The sequence below is a fragment of the Phyllostomus discolor genome, chromosome 9, assembly GCF_004126475.2.
Source record: "Phyllostomus discolor isolate MPI-MPIP mPhyDis1 chromosome 9, mPhyDis1.pri.v3, whole genome shotgun sequence".
Classification (NCBI taxonomy): domain Eukaryota; kingdom Metazoa; phylum Chordata; class Mammalia; order Chiroptera; family Phyllostomidae; genus Phyllostomus; species Phyllostomus discolor.
The window spans coordinates 69,379,441-69,395,156 of record NC_040911.2 but is presented as its reverse complement, the minus strand read 5'-3'; the positions used below and the strand labels follow the sequence as shown (position 1 = coordinate 69,395,156).

General features: G+C 37.3%; 1 protein-coding gene across 1 annotated transcript in view; it reads right to left on the bottom strand.

Annotated features, from left to right (window-relative positions):
- KIF16B (kinesin family member 16B) overlaps positions 1 to 15,716 on the bottom strand; it is a 332,414-nt gene that overhangs the window by 29,032 nt on the left and 287,666 nt on the right. The window contains exon 25 of the mRNA XM_028523744.2: positions 1,928 to 2,011. Within this exon, the coding sequence (XP_028379545.1) occupies positions 1,928 to 2,011 (84 nt within the window). The remainder of the gene's footprint in view (positions 1 to 1,927; positions 2,012 to 15,716) is intronic.

Below are 15,716 nucleotides of genomic sequence, written 5' to 3'. Positions count from 1 at the left end.
TCAAATGAAAACCACCTTTCTGTATGTGTTTATGTATTAAGTTTTACCTCTGGATAATTTCATACAGGAAGTAAAACATGTTCTTAGAAAGGAAGCAATGTCTCATTTATATTCCATATAATGCTTAGTACTGTCTTCAGCATTTATTAAAAATTAAAGACATGTACAATGAATTAAATTGAATAGGAAGCTCAGGGAAAGTAATATTGTTAATTTTCACATAAAAATGTAAAGCTGAATTATGCTTTCTCCTTGAAATAACCATAATATTCTAAAATTTAACTGTCAACATTAGATGAAATACATTTAATTTAAAGTGTAAGTGCCTATTTCCATGAGCTGTGGAATCATTCTATGAAGGCCAATGCCACAGGTAAATAACAGTCACAGGCAAAGAAAGGATCCTTGCACAGACAGAGACATTAACATAAGACTTTGTTCATCAACAGGTGACAGCTGAGTGATTAAGTAGGAGATACTGAAAGAACAAACAAGGCACCAGGAATGAAAGATAGCCCTGAACTCTGCTCTGATGCTGGAAGGTGGAATAGAAAGACGTAAGTCACTCAAAGCTGTGCTCACAGAGGCACAGTACAAAAAACACCCAGTCTTCTGTGGCACAGCCGGGTGGTTAGGAATGACAATGGTCTATTTCCTGTTATTTATAAACTTGTTTCTATATACTATTATTTTCCCTGTTTTCATTGTAGACAAGTCTAGATCACTGAGACAGGTAAGGGTTAGGTAAAGAAAATCATCACTAGTTCTGTTATTAAGTTTCGTGCATGATACAATTAAACCCTTAAGAAAATCTGAACAGCAGGCTCACCATGATAATCCTTCCCTTGCAGGCAAATTCTTCAGTTGGATAATAGGGTCATCCCATCTTTTGGGCTGATTTTTGGAAGCCTGCAGTGACCTATCCAGAATTCAGTCTTAGGAGTTCCAGGACCTCTTCAAATGTGTAACTTTATGGTTTAACTCAAACGCCTGCCTGTAAGCATGGCCACACCCTGAAACTTGTCTGTCCTTAGAGCAGTTCTGTACTGAGGATCTCAAAACTCTACAATGTTCTTCACAGCCTGCAATCTCCGAGTCTTCTATTTCTCCATGTCCCCTACGTTTCCCCTTTGGCTCTCAGTGGAATCTCCAGCCTCTGGAAGTTTTCCTAATCCTTGCTGACACATTGTAGTGAGCTGTCTGTAACCTTGTACTGTCTTGCCTCAGTGGCTCACAATGGCAGGAGAGTAGCCAACAATTTAGGACTGCTTGTGACCGACCATGCCTCAGCACACACACTCAGTGTACTAGCATCAGATCCCAACCAAGTTAGGAATTCTATCCTGAAAAGAAACACATACTATCTATAATATATAAAGTGGCCCACAGTGTGTATTGGCAGGGAGGCCTCCAGAAAAACAAGTTATTTGAACCAAAGTTCTACATGTAGCTGTCTCAGAAGACTAAGTTAAAATAAATTAAAAAAAACAAAACACCTAACCTTGACTAAAATAGGTATGTGTCTTTTTGCTTCCAATTATCTTGAAAAAGTAATGATGCAACACTATCTTCAGTTAATTGATTCAAGTTTTTTTTCCAGCAAACTTCATACCTTCATCTTTTCTTCATACCATCTGTCTATGGTGAATATTTAGTTCTCACCCACAACCTGCTTCCTAACCCTTAGAATAAAAGTAGCTCCTTAAAAACCGGGAAAATGTTCTGCTAACCCACAGGGAGATAAGGACATATTTTAAATAAATAGATATCATTACTTTATAATCTACTGCTGCCATCTTCTGTGTCAATGAAACAGCACCTTCACATTCATGGAACAAGGTAATAGTGTTTAACAGGGTCAATTCTCACTGGTCAAACAGATGGCAAATTTTCTACACACAGAGAAAGAAAAGCTTCATTTTGTTACCTCTAAGTGACTCCGCCTCTCAGCAATCACACGTTCATCTTTGTTTCCAAATAGTTTCTTTGGAGGGAATTCAAGGGTAGCAAGCTGAAATACATATTTTATAAGAGATGCATTAATATCACACCTGTGATCTCTGGGCCATTATTAACCCACTATTTGGAATGTCTCTCATAGGGTGAAAAAGTGGTAGGCCCTGCCTTGCTTTGCTGCCAATCAGCTGTGTGACCTTAAACAGATCAGGCAAGGATCCACAATGGTCAAATGAGAAGGCAGGACAACGGGAGCTCAGAGGAATGACAGCCGTGAGTTTCTATTTTTTGTTTCAGACAATATTAGACTCTTCCCCAGATAATGTTTCACAATTTTATTTTCAAAATACAAGTTTGTTCTTCTTTTTGCCCCCATCTTATACTAGAACTCAGTTATTTTTGTGCTGTGATGAGAACTGGGAAGCCCAACTTGAACAACCACCTGAACACTTTGCACAACAGTTCTAAGGCCTTTGCTGAGGTTCCTCAAACATTCCCACAGCCTTCTTCAACCACGGCTGCAAATGAAGCCTGTCCCTGTAAAAAGAGGACTTCTCTTCAAATCTTTTCACCTCATTTCCTAAAGAATGAAGGTTCAGGATTTGTTTTAGCCAGGTCTTATAATTTCACAGTTATTTTCCTTATGCTTTTCTTCTTGGCAGTGTAAGAATCATAATAAAAAGATAAATTTTATTTTAGACTCCAAGGCAAAAATGAGCCTGTAATCTGGTAAAACCCTGACCAGTCAGTGTCACTTTGGCTGAATGAATGCTAAACAACATCATTGCTGGTGTTGATGGAATTCACTATTTTTTCCCCTTCTTACTTTACGAGGTTCAGACAAATTAAGAGTCCAACAGACCATTATCAAGAAAAATTTAACAACCTTTCTCCCACAATACAGGTCCACAACATGCCACAAAATTCCTATTTTATACATATGCAATCCCCTTGTTGATTTAAATTTATATTGCCACAGCAGGAGTCAAAAATTAAGAACTAGCATCTGTACATAGAATACTCTAAAAACAGTATTAATGTAGAATATACATACCAAAAATGCACATATCCTAAGTGAATACAACTTGGTGAAATTTAAACATCACAACGCACTGGAACCACCCATATGGAGAAACAGAACATACCCAGCACCTCAGGAAGTCCTACACAGTTCGTCCCACCCCCTACAAAGGTTGACTGACTTCTAACAGCTTAGTTTAGTTTTTCCTATTTTTGAACTTCATGTAATGGTAAATTACATGAAGTAAAATGCTGGGTCATGTTGTATGCAAGTATTTCTTTGTTTTTGAAATTATCAAACAGTTTTTCACAGTGGTTTTACTAAGGGACACTCCCACTAGCAGTGACTGAGAGATCCAGTGGCTCCAGATCCTCACATATACTTGGAACTGTGGTCTTTTTCATCTTAGCAATACTGGTGGGTATGTAGTGATGTGTACTGTGGCTCCAATTTGCTTTACTCTAATGACTAATGACATTGAGCATCTTTTCACATGCTCATTGATCACATGGTTAGTTATTTTGAGGAAGTGTCTGTTCAATTCTTGCCCATTTTTTATTAGGGTAATCTGCCTTTTTCTTATTAAGAGTCATTCTTCCTTTTAACTCTGTTCAGTGTCTTTGATTACTTTATAGTCCTTTTTTAAAGTTAACTGAAGTCAAGCGGATGCTTGCTTCTTTCACACTCTGAGGCTCTTTCTACCAAAGCAGAAAAACCTTGTGTGGTAGAGTATATAGCACCTCTAATCCTTTTCTCACCAATGTTCCAATTTCATTGCTGGCATTCAACTTTAAAACCAGTTCAAGGTAAAGTAAAAGGCCATGGGTACTGAGGTAAGACAGACCTAGTTTGAATCTTGGATTGACTGCTAACTAGCTAACTACACATGTTTCTCTGAGCCTGGCTGAGGCTCTGCTGGAAATAAGGCAGACAATAATACTAAATTTCACCAGGTTTCTGTAAAGACTTAGTGAAGCAATGTCAAATGGACCTTAGCTCCTATTATTATTTGTCAAAGATCTGGTAATGACTAAGAAAGCAGCATACCATGTTTTCTTGTATCCTCTCCCTACCCCTGGACTGGTGATGTAGCTTTAGGGAGCAAAGAATTTTATGGAACCCTGGCCTCACTGGCACAAACTCGCTTTCCACATATTGCAGCTTAGAAAAGAGAGGTAGCTCAGAGCTTGTCATTGGGCTTCATCCAGCCTCAATTTCATCTAGTACAGATGTTTCCCCACCTTGATGCAGTGATGCTAAAAGCTTGGCAAGTGTGCTTTCACAGTTGGTTGTTTTGTCATTTTCTTATGTGGCTGATGAGGTGATGTGGTTTCTGTTGGGGGAATTTTATAGTCACACTTGCACACTCCATCAGAAATGGTGCACTAGAAGGACTTCAGGAAGCTGAACTGGGTGTGAACCAAGCATTTAAATATCCTCATAGTAGACAGTAGTATTCCATTCAGAGATGAAGGCTAATATTTTATGCTATTAATATTCACCCTGTGAAATAACTATGTAAAAATTATGTGTAATACTGTTGTTTATATTTTAGGAAGGAAAGGGCCACTTTAAATGGCTTTTAGGCACATAATCATAGGACTCCGATATTCAGAGATGAACACAGGTCCAGAGTTAAGTGACTTAGAAAGGTTCAAAGACATGGATGGGATGGTAGACTCCAGATGAGGAATCAGAACTAACTCTAGGTAAAGGATGTCTGCCATGTATGGAAGAGCCTCTTCCAAAGCGCTTGGGATCAGGAATTAAATCAAAGAATCTGAAAAATGATGCACAGCTGCTATGCAGTGATCAACATTCAAACAAGAGCTGTCAGTGGAACTTCACTGAGGACCTGTACCCAACAAGAGAGTGACAAGAGTCAGCAATAGCAGTGGGAATAAGAGGAAAAGGGATGAGCCCGGAGGCAGGCTCCCAGAAATCCACCTTAGGATACACAAGATTAGTTAGTTCCTATCACCTTATACTTCCCACAATAAAAGAAAGCAATAATGGTGGATATGCGTATATATAGTTGGAGAGTTGAAGCGAGAGTGAAAAAAAATGGGATGGGGCAAATTGCAATGTGATTCATGATAGAAATGCATGCTACCGAGTCCACGTCCTATTGGTGGGGACATGAACAAACTAAAATATAAAGGCAAGGCCATGAAGCAAAGTATAAATGGAAAAATGGCCTCCATTAAAGTAATTGTATTTACACTGGAAACAGCTTTCCAACTCTCCTTCTGACAGAATGGAAATTACCCCCATTTCTCCTTTTTAAAGTCTCTTAACAGTGCTGTTTGCTATCTATAAGCTTTTAAAATGAACAAAATGAAATATCCAACTTTGTAAGTTAAAAATGGTTGAATATCAGTGATTTCATCTGCTTAAACCCTGTATCAAACTTGGACATTTCTAAGAATTACCAGGGCAAAGATATATTTCTACCTGCTTTACCTGACAAGTATAATATTCTCATTTGATAGATTATCAGTTGGTTATATCCAAACCAATGTTTGTTCAAAGGAATATTTCCTAGAAAGCATTAAAAATAATAAAAACTAAAAATAACAAATTAAAAATACATATTATAGTGAAAGTTTGTAGTTGAAGAGTTGGGACTGCAGGGGTGGTGGCACAGGAAGCCATTTAGGGACTAATAGTTGTTGACACAGCACATACAGTGACACACTCAGCCATCTGAATCGGCCCATCTTCCAGAATGAAAAGACCGTCATAGTCTTTACCTGATTTAGAGCAAAGAGGGCAGGAACTGCTGCTCCATTCTTGAAATAGCAATGTTATAAAAATCCTTAAGGAGTTTAGAAACCTGACATAGAAAAGAGGCCTGAACTTTTTCTCCCCACAAATGCAAAGCAACTGCTTTGTTTACTTTTTAGACAACAAAAGCAATCCTCTGTAAATTTCCAATCTGGATGTGAATAATTTAAATTATAAAAATATTTTTTTAAATGAGCAATTTACCAAGAACAGAAGGACTACTGGTCAGGACAAATAATGTGTCTAGAGAGCCAAAATAAAAAAAAATCTCTTCCATTGTGTTTAAAGTGCTCCTGTCTGAAAAACACTATTTGCAACAAATTAAGAATACAAGAGGCTCCCAGAGCGAGTGTTGCAGGAAAGCCACTGACTTCTCCACTAATGTCCTACAGACATCAACATCTTTCATTTAACTGCTTGGCTACTTTCTCAAGTAAACAGAAATCTTAAAATCAATTATAGGATATTTTCATTTCTTCTCAAGTTCTTTATATTTACAAATTTTCATTTTTGTGGCCTCATTTTTTTAATCTAGCAGATGGTCTAGATTTGACTTCCATGAGATGTACTCTCAGGAACAGTAAATTGCCATCTGAGGGTGGAGAATAGACTCCTCTTTGATTTCCTTTGTAACCTCTGACAAAGGATATACAGTGCCCTAGATTTCTAAAAATTAAAGTTCCTGAAGTTCTATATTCCTCACAATAAGTAAACTTTAAAGAGGCTCAGGTAAATATTTCTGATTCATATAAAATTATCAAGATACTTGGCATTCATAAATGAGAGAATGATAATTTCTTTCTTTCTATAAAATTTCATTTTTATAAAGAGCAAGCATCATGTTTCCCCTTACAACTTTTGCGGAGAGTCACAGGCTGAAAAAAATGTGATTCCAACAAAATAATCCTTCTATAAACCATAAAAATTGATGGAACAGCTCTGCCTAAAAATGGTAGAGCTTTCTTTTCTCCCTTCATCTCCTTCAAAAGCACCAAAACAACAAAAGAGATGAAAAGCAAAGGGAACACAATCTCCAAACTAGGAAACTGCTGTGGCCCCACATCACAGGCCAGGCAGCTACCCAGGGAGGGCACCATGGGGAGGGGACGAGATGGAGGCTTCCGAGAGCCTTGCTCGCCTCACCTCCAGACCATAGCACCATAAGCCTGTGAGCTGTCCACCAAATTCAGCCTGTAGACTCTCAGGTTTTCCACTATTCTATAATTAAAGAGATTAAATCTGGGGACAAGGAAAATATAAGAACACCCTCAGCTTAGGAGTAGGCTGTAAGAGGAAGGACTCAGAGGAGCTCATAGTGTCAGAGGGAAAAAAAGGCCAGAGGGCAAGTATTGGCTTTAAAGCCACAGCCAGTAGTCCCACAGCCCTTTGGACACCAAAAAATAAGAATGAATGTCTCAAAATGAAGAAAACAAATTGGTGGAAAAAAATTGAGAAAAATTCCAGGCAGAAGTTGAGGCATGTAGCAGCTTAATGACTTTCTCTCCCCTAGTATCTGTCTCCTCCTTGGCCCCACGCTACACTGGTGTTTTCTCCCAGCAGCCACTCCTCTTCACTTAAAGTTGGAAAATAATAAGCAGCAACCCAAACTGGAACTTAAATAAAAAAGGTGGGGTGAGGAGAGCCGAATGAAACATAAATAAAAGGCAGAAAAAGAACATATATCACAAGAAAGACTGGTCAAAGACAGCCAGAAATAATTCAGACAAAAAATATTCATAGTCTTATAGAAATCACAAAAAAATTTCTAAAAAAGAGCCAAAATAAAAAAGTGATACACAGGTTGAAAGAAGAAGATGCAAGGGAAAAAGGGGGTATAAAAGTGAGTTAGCTTTTAGAGAAATGGCTGATTCTAGGACTGACACAGGAACATATAAAATAAGCCTGAAGCATCTGTGGTGCCGGAAGTAAGGAAGTGTTCAAAACCAAAATGCCATGATGGGAATGTTACGAAGGAACACAGGTGACCACCCAAAGAGCTCCTAATGGCCAACCTATAACAATTTCAAAAACAAAATAAAAAAAATAATAATATTGGTCTATAACCCAAACCACAATGATTGGATAAACAACTAATAAATAAAGAAATGGGGAAGGACAGACAAGCCACCTGTGCAGAAAAATTACAAATAATTTATGTAGACATTTCACCCTCAGGGAAATAGAACATACCTCCCTATGGCATACTAAAATGCATACTGTGCACAGTGACTGCTTCCAACGAACACAGTATAGAAAGGGAGAAAACTGGATAAATTTCCAGTGCAGAAACCTGAAGAAACCTGAGTGGTCAAAATCAGTGCGGACAGTGGTAAGTCATACGGATTGTGCATGTATCCTTTACATGATGTGATGAGAATGGCACTTTACTTATCTCTGTGGTTCTCCTTCCCTAAACCCTTAATTCTAATCTAATCATAAGGAAAACATCAGACAAATCCCAATTGAAGACATTCTATAAGATACCTGATCAGCAGTCCTCAAAACTGTCCAAGTCATCAAAAACAAGGAAAACATGAGAAACTGTTCCAGCCAAGAGGAGGCTAAGGAGACATAATGACTAAATGTAACAGTGTGCCTTGAATGGGCACCTGAACAAAAGACACCAGGTAAAAACTAAGGAAATCTAAAAAATATACTTTAGTTAATAATAATGTATCAATAGTGGTTCATAATAATGTAGCAATCATTGTGACAAATGTACACACTAATGTAAGTTGTTAATAATAGCGGAAACTGGATACTGGGTATGTGAAAACTCTCTGAGCTAACGTCACTTTTTTTTTCTGTAAATCTAAAACTATTCAACTAGAACTTCTGGTTTCTGACCTGATACTTAAGGACCTTAGAAGTCACCACTTCTGTACTCACAACAACAACAATACAAATCTGAACAAACCATAAATCAAGAACTCTTCCTACATCCATCCGAGAACTGAGGTCACAGGGCAAACTACTGTCCCAACACTAAAGAGACAGACAGGAGGGGGCAGAAAATCACAGCTTAGCACGTGAAGATCAAGCTGGAACCAGTATTGTTAGGAAGGCTTTAAAGTGTAATTGATGAATTGCTGAAAGCTCACTGTGGACAAGTATGAGACTTAAAAGCTGCAGGAGGGTAGCACTGGAGGGTGTTGGAGGGGTCTCTACACTTTCATGAGTTTTACCTCCAAGAGTCCCACTAGATTCTCATTGTGAAGATGGGACAGAAATCCTCTCAGTTCTGGCAAGAGAAAAAAGTAACCTTTCTGAAATACACCCAGAGTTCTTTATTCTTCTTAACAAGGCCTGCCCTCAAGGGGAAACTGTTTTACCAAAATCTGATCACTTTGGACTTTACCAAAGCCCAATGGAGCTGAGGGACATTAAATGCACCACTCAGGCTCACTAAAAGACTGGGACCTATCACAGACCTATGGAGCACCCCTCCCCCCACACCTCACCACCACATCACTAGGGCTCCTGTATTACAGCTAAAAGGACTGACCCTTAGACTCTTCTTAAGAAGTCTCTAGGAAACAGACTGAGAGACACAGAAAACAGACTTATGGTTGCCAGAGAGGTTAGGGCTTGGGAAGCTGGGTTAAAAAGGTGAATGAATTAAGAAGTACAAATTGGCAGTTACAAAATAGTCATGGAGATGCAAAGTACAGCATAGGGAATACGGTCAGTAATACCGTAATAACTATGTACAGTGCCAGATGGGTACTGGAAATATCAGGGGGAACACTTTGTAAAGCATATGATTGTCTATCCACTATGCTGTACAGCTGAAATTAATACAAAATAACATTGAATGTAAACTGTAATTGAAAAAAAAAAGTAAGTCTCCAGGAAAACCCAAAGACAACAGGGGAAACCAAAACAAGGGCACTAGAAATTTGAGCATTTAACACTATACTTACAGCAAACAGCAAACACACAGCCTGTATTCTAGCCAATTAGACATAAAACCTCACATTCACAAGCCTGTATACCTCAATTCCTTTCACCTAATGCATTGTGTCTAACTTTTAGCAATAAATTGCAAGGCATGGTGAAAGGCAAAAACATAATCTAAAACTTCCCTGGCTGGTGTGGCTCAGTGGATTGAGTGCCAGCCTCTGAACCAAAGGGTCGCTGGTTCGATTCCCAGTCAGGGCACATGCTCCGGCTGATGGCCAGGTCCCCAGTGCGGGGCGTGTGAAAGGCAACCACACATTGATGTTTCTCTTCCTCTCTTTCTACCTTCCTTTCCCTTTCTCTAAAAATAAATAAATAAAATCTAAAAACATATACTTATGTGTAATCTAAAACTATTCTAAAACAAACAAAATTTATTGAAAAAGTAGTTACCATGAATGTCCCAGTAGACGGAACAAAAGTAGAATGAAAGCAGTAACACAGATTACATGCAGTATGTAGCACAGAGAAAATAACAACTCAAAATGAAATATGCTTAGGGAAAGAAAATGTGACCCCAAAGACGTTTGTCTATAACTAACCACAGTGTCTTGAAAGTGTGCAGGCCACAAACAGACATTCTTAAGCATGTAGGAACTCAGGTAAAGCACATCAAAGTGTATTTTTCAAAAACACACTGTATAACCAAAACCAACCAAGAGACAGAACAATATAAAGATGTCAGGAAGAAGAAGAAACCACAGGAAAGTATCTATTTAAACCACTACTAACATGGAATTATGTCTGATTTACATATAAAAGAGTGTAAATGCTATATGTCTGGACAGTGAAAAATAATCATATAAAATAATAATATAGATAAAAAATTGGGAGATGGGAGTAAAGCATGCTGTTACCTTTGTTAGGATAGTAAATTGATCACTTATAAAAAGAAAACACAATCTATAATTTGTAAAATGAAAACTAGCAACTAACATATATATGTTTTTTGTAATCTTTTTCTTAAGTCATATATTTTAGAGATCTTAATGTAGACTGTGGTTAAGAAACATTTAATTTGAAGTTCAACAATTTCTTCAGTGTTACTGTATATTCTTTCACTTCTGTTACATTAAATTAAATTTAATGTTTTTAATTAAAGTGACATATTTAGAATAAGTACAATGTTATGAAGCTATTTTAGCCTTTCTTCCTATTCTTCTTTTTCATATTTTAATTTTTTTAAGATCTTATTTATTTATTTTTAGAGAGGGAAGGGAGGGAGAAAGAGAGAGAAAGAGAGAGAAACATCAATGTGCGGTTGCTGGGGGTCATGGCCTGCAACCCAGGCACGTACCCTGACTGGGAATTGAACCTGCGACACTTTGGTTTGAGGCCCACACTCAATCCACTGAGCTACACCAGCCAGGGATATTTTAATTTTTTAACAACCTATATACCCATCCATTTATCTGGGCCTATTCACTGAAGAACTTATAATTTCCGTTGCCCTTGCCAGGTGGCTCAGTAGGTGGAGCATCATGCTGTACACCAAAGGGTTGTGGGTTTGATGCCCAGTCAGGGCACATACCTAGGTTGTGAGTTTGATCTGTGGTCAGGCACCTTCAGGAGGCAACAGATCAATCAATGTCTCTCCTCCTCTCTCTCTCTCCTCTGTCTCTTTCCCTTCCTCTGTCCCTAAAATCACTATACATATCCTCAGGTGAGGATTAAAAAAATAATAATGTCCATTAAATGATAACATTAATTGTATTTAAAGAATGATTTTGGGTAATCTGTTTTCTTCTTGTCTTCTGTACAACTTTTATAAATGAGCATGCATTATTTTTATAGAAATAATAAAAAGTGATTATTCTTTTTACAAATCTAATGAAACAGTAAAATTAATACCATATGTCTTTTTGTTTTAATAACCTAGGTTTGGGGCACTCATATTTCAAGTCTCAGCTCAGCAAAGAATTGGTTGTATAATCTTAAACAATGAATAGAATCTCTAGTTTCTAGCTTTGTCATCTATTAAAATGAAGGAGTTGAACTAAAATGTTTAAGTTTCCTTTCAGCTCTGAAGTTTTGTAACTTAGGTACTGATGATTAAAATCTCCCCATACTGAGTTAGAAGAAGACCTTTAGACACCACGGAGTTTACTTATTATCTTGGCTATATTGCTTTTGAGGCTTGTACCTTACTTCCTGTAAAATCTTTACAGCATTCTTATTTGAAGTAAGACAAAGATGTATAGAGGGAAAATAGAGTCCAATGTAATAATAAAACATTAACTTTCAAGAGGTTGCAGAACAGAAAAAGGACAGATACAAATGGGAATGCAATATACATGAGAAAACCCTTAAAATGATATCTTTTCCTGCTATAGCCATTACCTTTACAGCAGGAGTGGGAAATGATGCAAAGATGTTTGAGCTTATGGGAAAATTGTACATTAAAATTAAAAATGATGATTGAGGTTAAATATATTGGATGACTGTAGGAGACACAACAGACATAGAGAACACTGGAAGAAAATTTTACAGTGGCTCTATGGTCTACTTTGTATAATTATGAAATTTGATTACGCAGAATAAAACACAGGAAACAAATAAATGGGTAGTAAACTAGCACAATTTTGTTTGGCCTAAGAGAAACATAATGACAAACTTATTCTGCAAATCAGTAAATAAAACATATTCTAAAGGCAAAAGAACTGAAATAAAAGCCATTAGAAAAAAATATAATAAATAATTTTGAGGCTACTAATTTCCAATGAAATTTGTCAAATTTGTCTTTCTTTTTTCAGTGCCTGTGAAGTCTAAAAACTCAAGTTCTTATTTTATTTTGAGTGCTCGACCAAACAAACCTCTAATTTTTAGGCTGAACAATAATAGGTCTACATGAATTATTAGCAGAGTCAGATAGGAAAATCAGCAGCTGCTTACAACTAGCATAGGCATTTTACAGAATTATTTGTGAATCTCAGTCTTTGGAAAATGAAAGCATTGAGTATCCATCCATTTATCCATCAAGTTAGCTAGCTGTGTGTACATTAGGAATATAGTCAGCATTCTCTACTGCTTTGTAATACAGCTTAATGATCTGAATGATCTCAGGGTGAAATTTCTACCTATAAGTTGGTTTTCCCTTTCCTGATTCCCAGTGAACTGATGCAGCCCAATTATCTTTTAAGAACCATAATACTCAAATCCTGACTTCAAGATTTATTACATTATAATAAGAAAGATCAGCCAGTTGCTATCATCAAGAAGATAAACTAAATGTAATGGAAATGTTTGCTTTTTATTAGAAGCCTTTCTTTCCTGGCTATGTTCACTTTTGTTAGGTTAGACAGACCCCGTATTAAGTCCAGGTGGTCTCAGAGGCAACAGGCAGCATAGATTTTAATAAATGGCATTGTTATTCCTTTGGATATAAGTAAGCACAGCCCTAATATAGAAAAGAAATTAAACTGAGCAATAAAAAGTCTTCCCTATCTTTTATGATTGTGTAACAATTAAACAGCTAAAACTGGAATATAAATCACTGAAAAAAAAACAGAACTACTGATAAAGTTTGGAATCTTTACTAAGGAAAACATTTGACTTCTGTTACCACCTGATAAAAGTGTACTTTATTGTCATTCCTCATTTACTAGGCATTTTCTTTACTAGTGTAATACTTGACTGCCTAACTAGAACACAATTTTTAAAGATTAGAGGGAAAAATCCAACATGGCACTCTAATTGGTCAAACATGCTGTAAACTCTCTTTTGCAAGTAGATGCACCTACATGATAACTGGCAGCATTTGAAACATCCACACCCTATAGATTTGTGGCTGTAAATTCCAGCCACTCCAGCTTTTGAGAAATGCAAATAATGAAAACTCATCAAAAGGCTGCCATAATTCTCACAGCTGACTACATGGAAGCATTTCTGACTACTCAAAATTAATAGCAGATCCCAAGGCCTTATAAGAACAGCTGTCACTGAGAAATACACTCCAACCAAATAAGCAATTCACCTCCAAGTTTGATTTGTTAGAGACATGAAGCAGCAACTCTTCAGGACAACCTAGGTGGATTATTAAGGAGCACCTTTGATATGGCAACTTAAGTATACTGTACAATATTTATGAACACCTGCTATGTGCCTAGCCCAGAGCTTGGCACACATGAGCCTCTCATTAAATATCTACTGAATTGAGTGAGTAAGGCAGAATTCTTTGCTGGTGGTCCATGTGGAGCAGCCAGTGATTACAATTAGGACACAGCACTGATGGGAGCTGTTGTCCTGTTGTCACTGAAGTGCTAAACTTAAGAGTCATTGTAGGTATAAAACCACAGTTGGAAACATAGTTAGGACTGTACTGACTTCCTTATATTTAGTATAAATGTTGCAACTTCTCCATATACAATGTCACTTCTCCCAAAGCTAGTGTCAATTTTATTTAGGCAAAGCCAGTGAAAATAGATTAGAGGACATTCATGTATGTCACAACAATTTATTAAGGTAACATTTCAGATATGTGAGAATTTAATATTGCATTTTAACAGAATAATTATGCAGTTGAACTAATTAAAATGTTTGTATTTTCCATCTCTTACTAAGATGTTAATTGTCTCTTTCAGAAACTGAGACACTACAGAAATCTGTCATTGTCATGACATTCAAAAGAAGGAACTCAACTTTTAGCTCCTATCTTCGGGGTCTTGCTGTTCATTAGATTTGTATAGGGAATATTATTTGCTTCTCTTCTGTCTCATTTGGAGCACTATGAAAACTAATGCCTCTTGAATGAAGTCACAGAGTGGGAGACTCAACCAAAAAGGACTAGGAATCAGGAGATGTGAACCTTGTCTACGCCCGCCAAATTGATGTGACTTTTAATAAAACTCTGTGTATATGATTTCTCTTTCTAAAATGAAAAACTGGACTATCCATCTTTAAGTACTGATGTTTCATAGTGTGCAAATGGTTCAAACCCATTGCTACTGAAGTTTCCTTGCTGGTTGCAGAGGAATGCCTGATGCAGTCTATGTTTCACAGTCTTTGGTGATCAAAGAAACAATCTACATGTTTTCATTGTCTAGGTTTAAACTAGCATGTTGTTAATTCTGGCAAGAGTATTTGTCACTGGAAAACACCTCCTAGATTTGGTGATATATCATAACGAAAAATCAACTAATGCTCCCAAGGTGGATGCAAAAGAAACGGCAGGCAGTGTCTTAGCCAGTGGTCCAGACAGTATCATTTTGGGGATACTTTTTCCCCAGTTCCATACTCTCAGGCCCCACATCAGATGTACTAAATCAGAATTTCCTAGTTTAAGGCCTGGGTCCACATATCTTGGAGAAGCTTCCCAGCTAATTCTGATGCTTTTTTGCACTCCCATCCGGCCTTGAAAACAGTGATTTAAATACTATTTATCAAGTGGAGAGAATGGTGTGACACAAATCAAACCATGAGATAGCTCAGCCTCTGATAACGTACCAGGTCAGGAAGCTGGCACCATTCTATCTTTGCCTACATAGCTGTTTGCTATTTAAAAATTCAAGCAGGCTCAGGGCTTGATGCAGCTGAATTTATCTAAGGTTTACTGATGTTCCTTGTGGCTATGGTTGGTAGCATTATAATTTGGGTGGTGAGTGGATTTGCAATTTTTATATTAAATGCGAAATGTTGGTTACAGAACTGTTTTAAATGCATTTCAGTGATGGATGATAAAAAGCTGTCCAAGACAAATACAAGGCCAATGGCCAGTTTCTTTTATTTCCCTTTTCTGGTGCTGCTTTGGGGAAATTACTTGGAAAATAAAAGGAGATGAGAAATAGTTCTATCAGCACCAACTGAAAGTCTCATATACAAATTAAATAACCTCTTGCCTAATCATTTTCTTCAGTCTTGCTGGTATTTACTGGGCACCAAGACACTGCCAGATGAGAGAGAGAAGAGTTGCTCTAACACAGCATCTTTCATGTTTTACTTGAAAGCTTTGAAAATCTTTCCCCCTCAGCTCTGCAGGAAGAAGGGAGCACCTCTT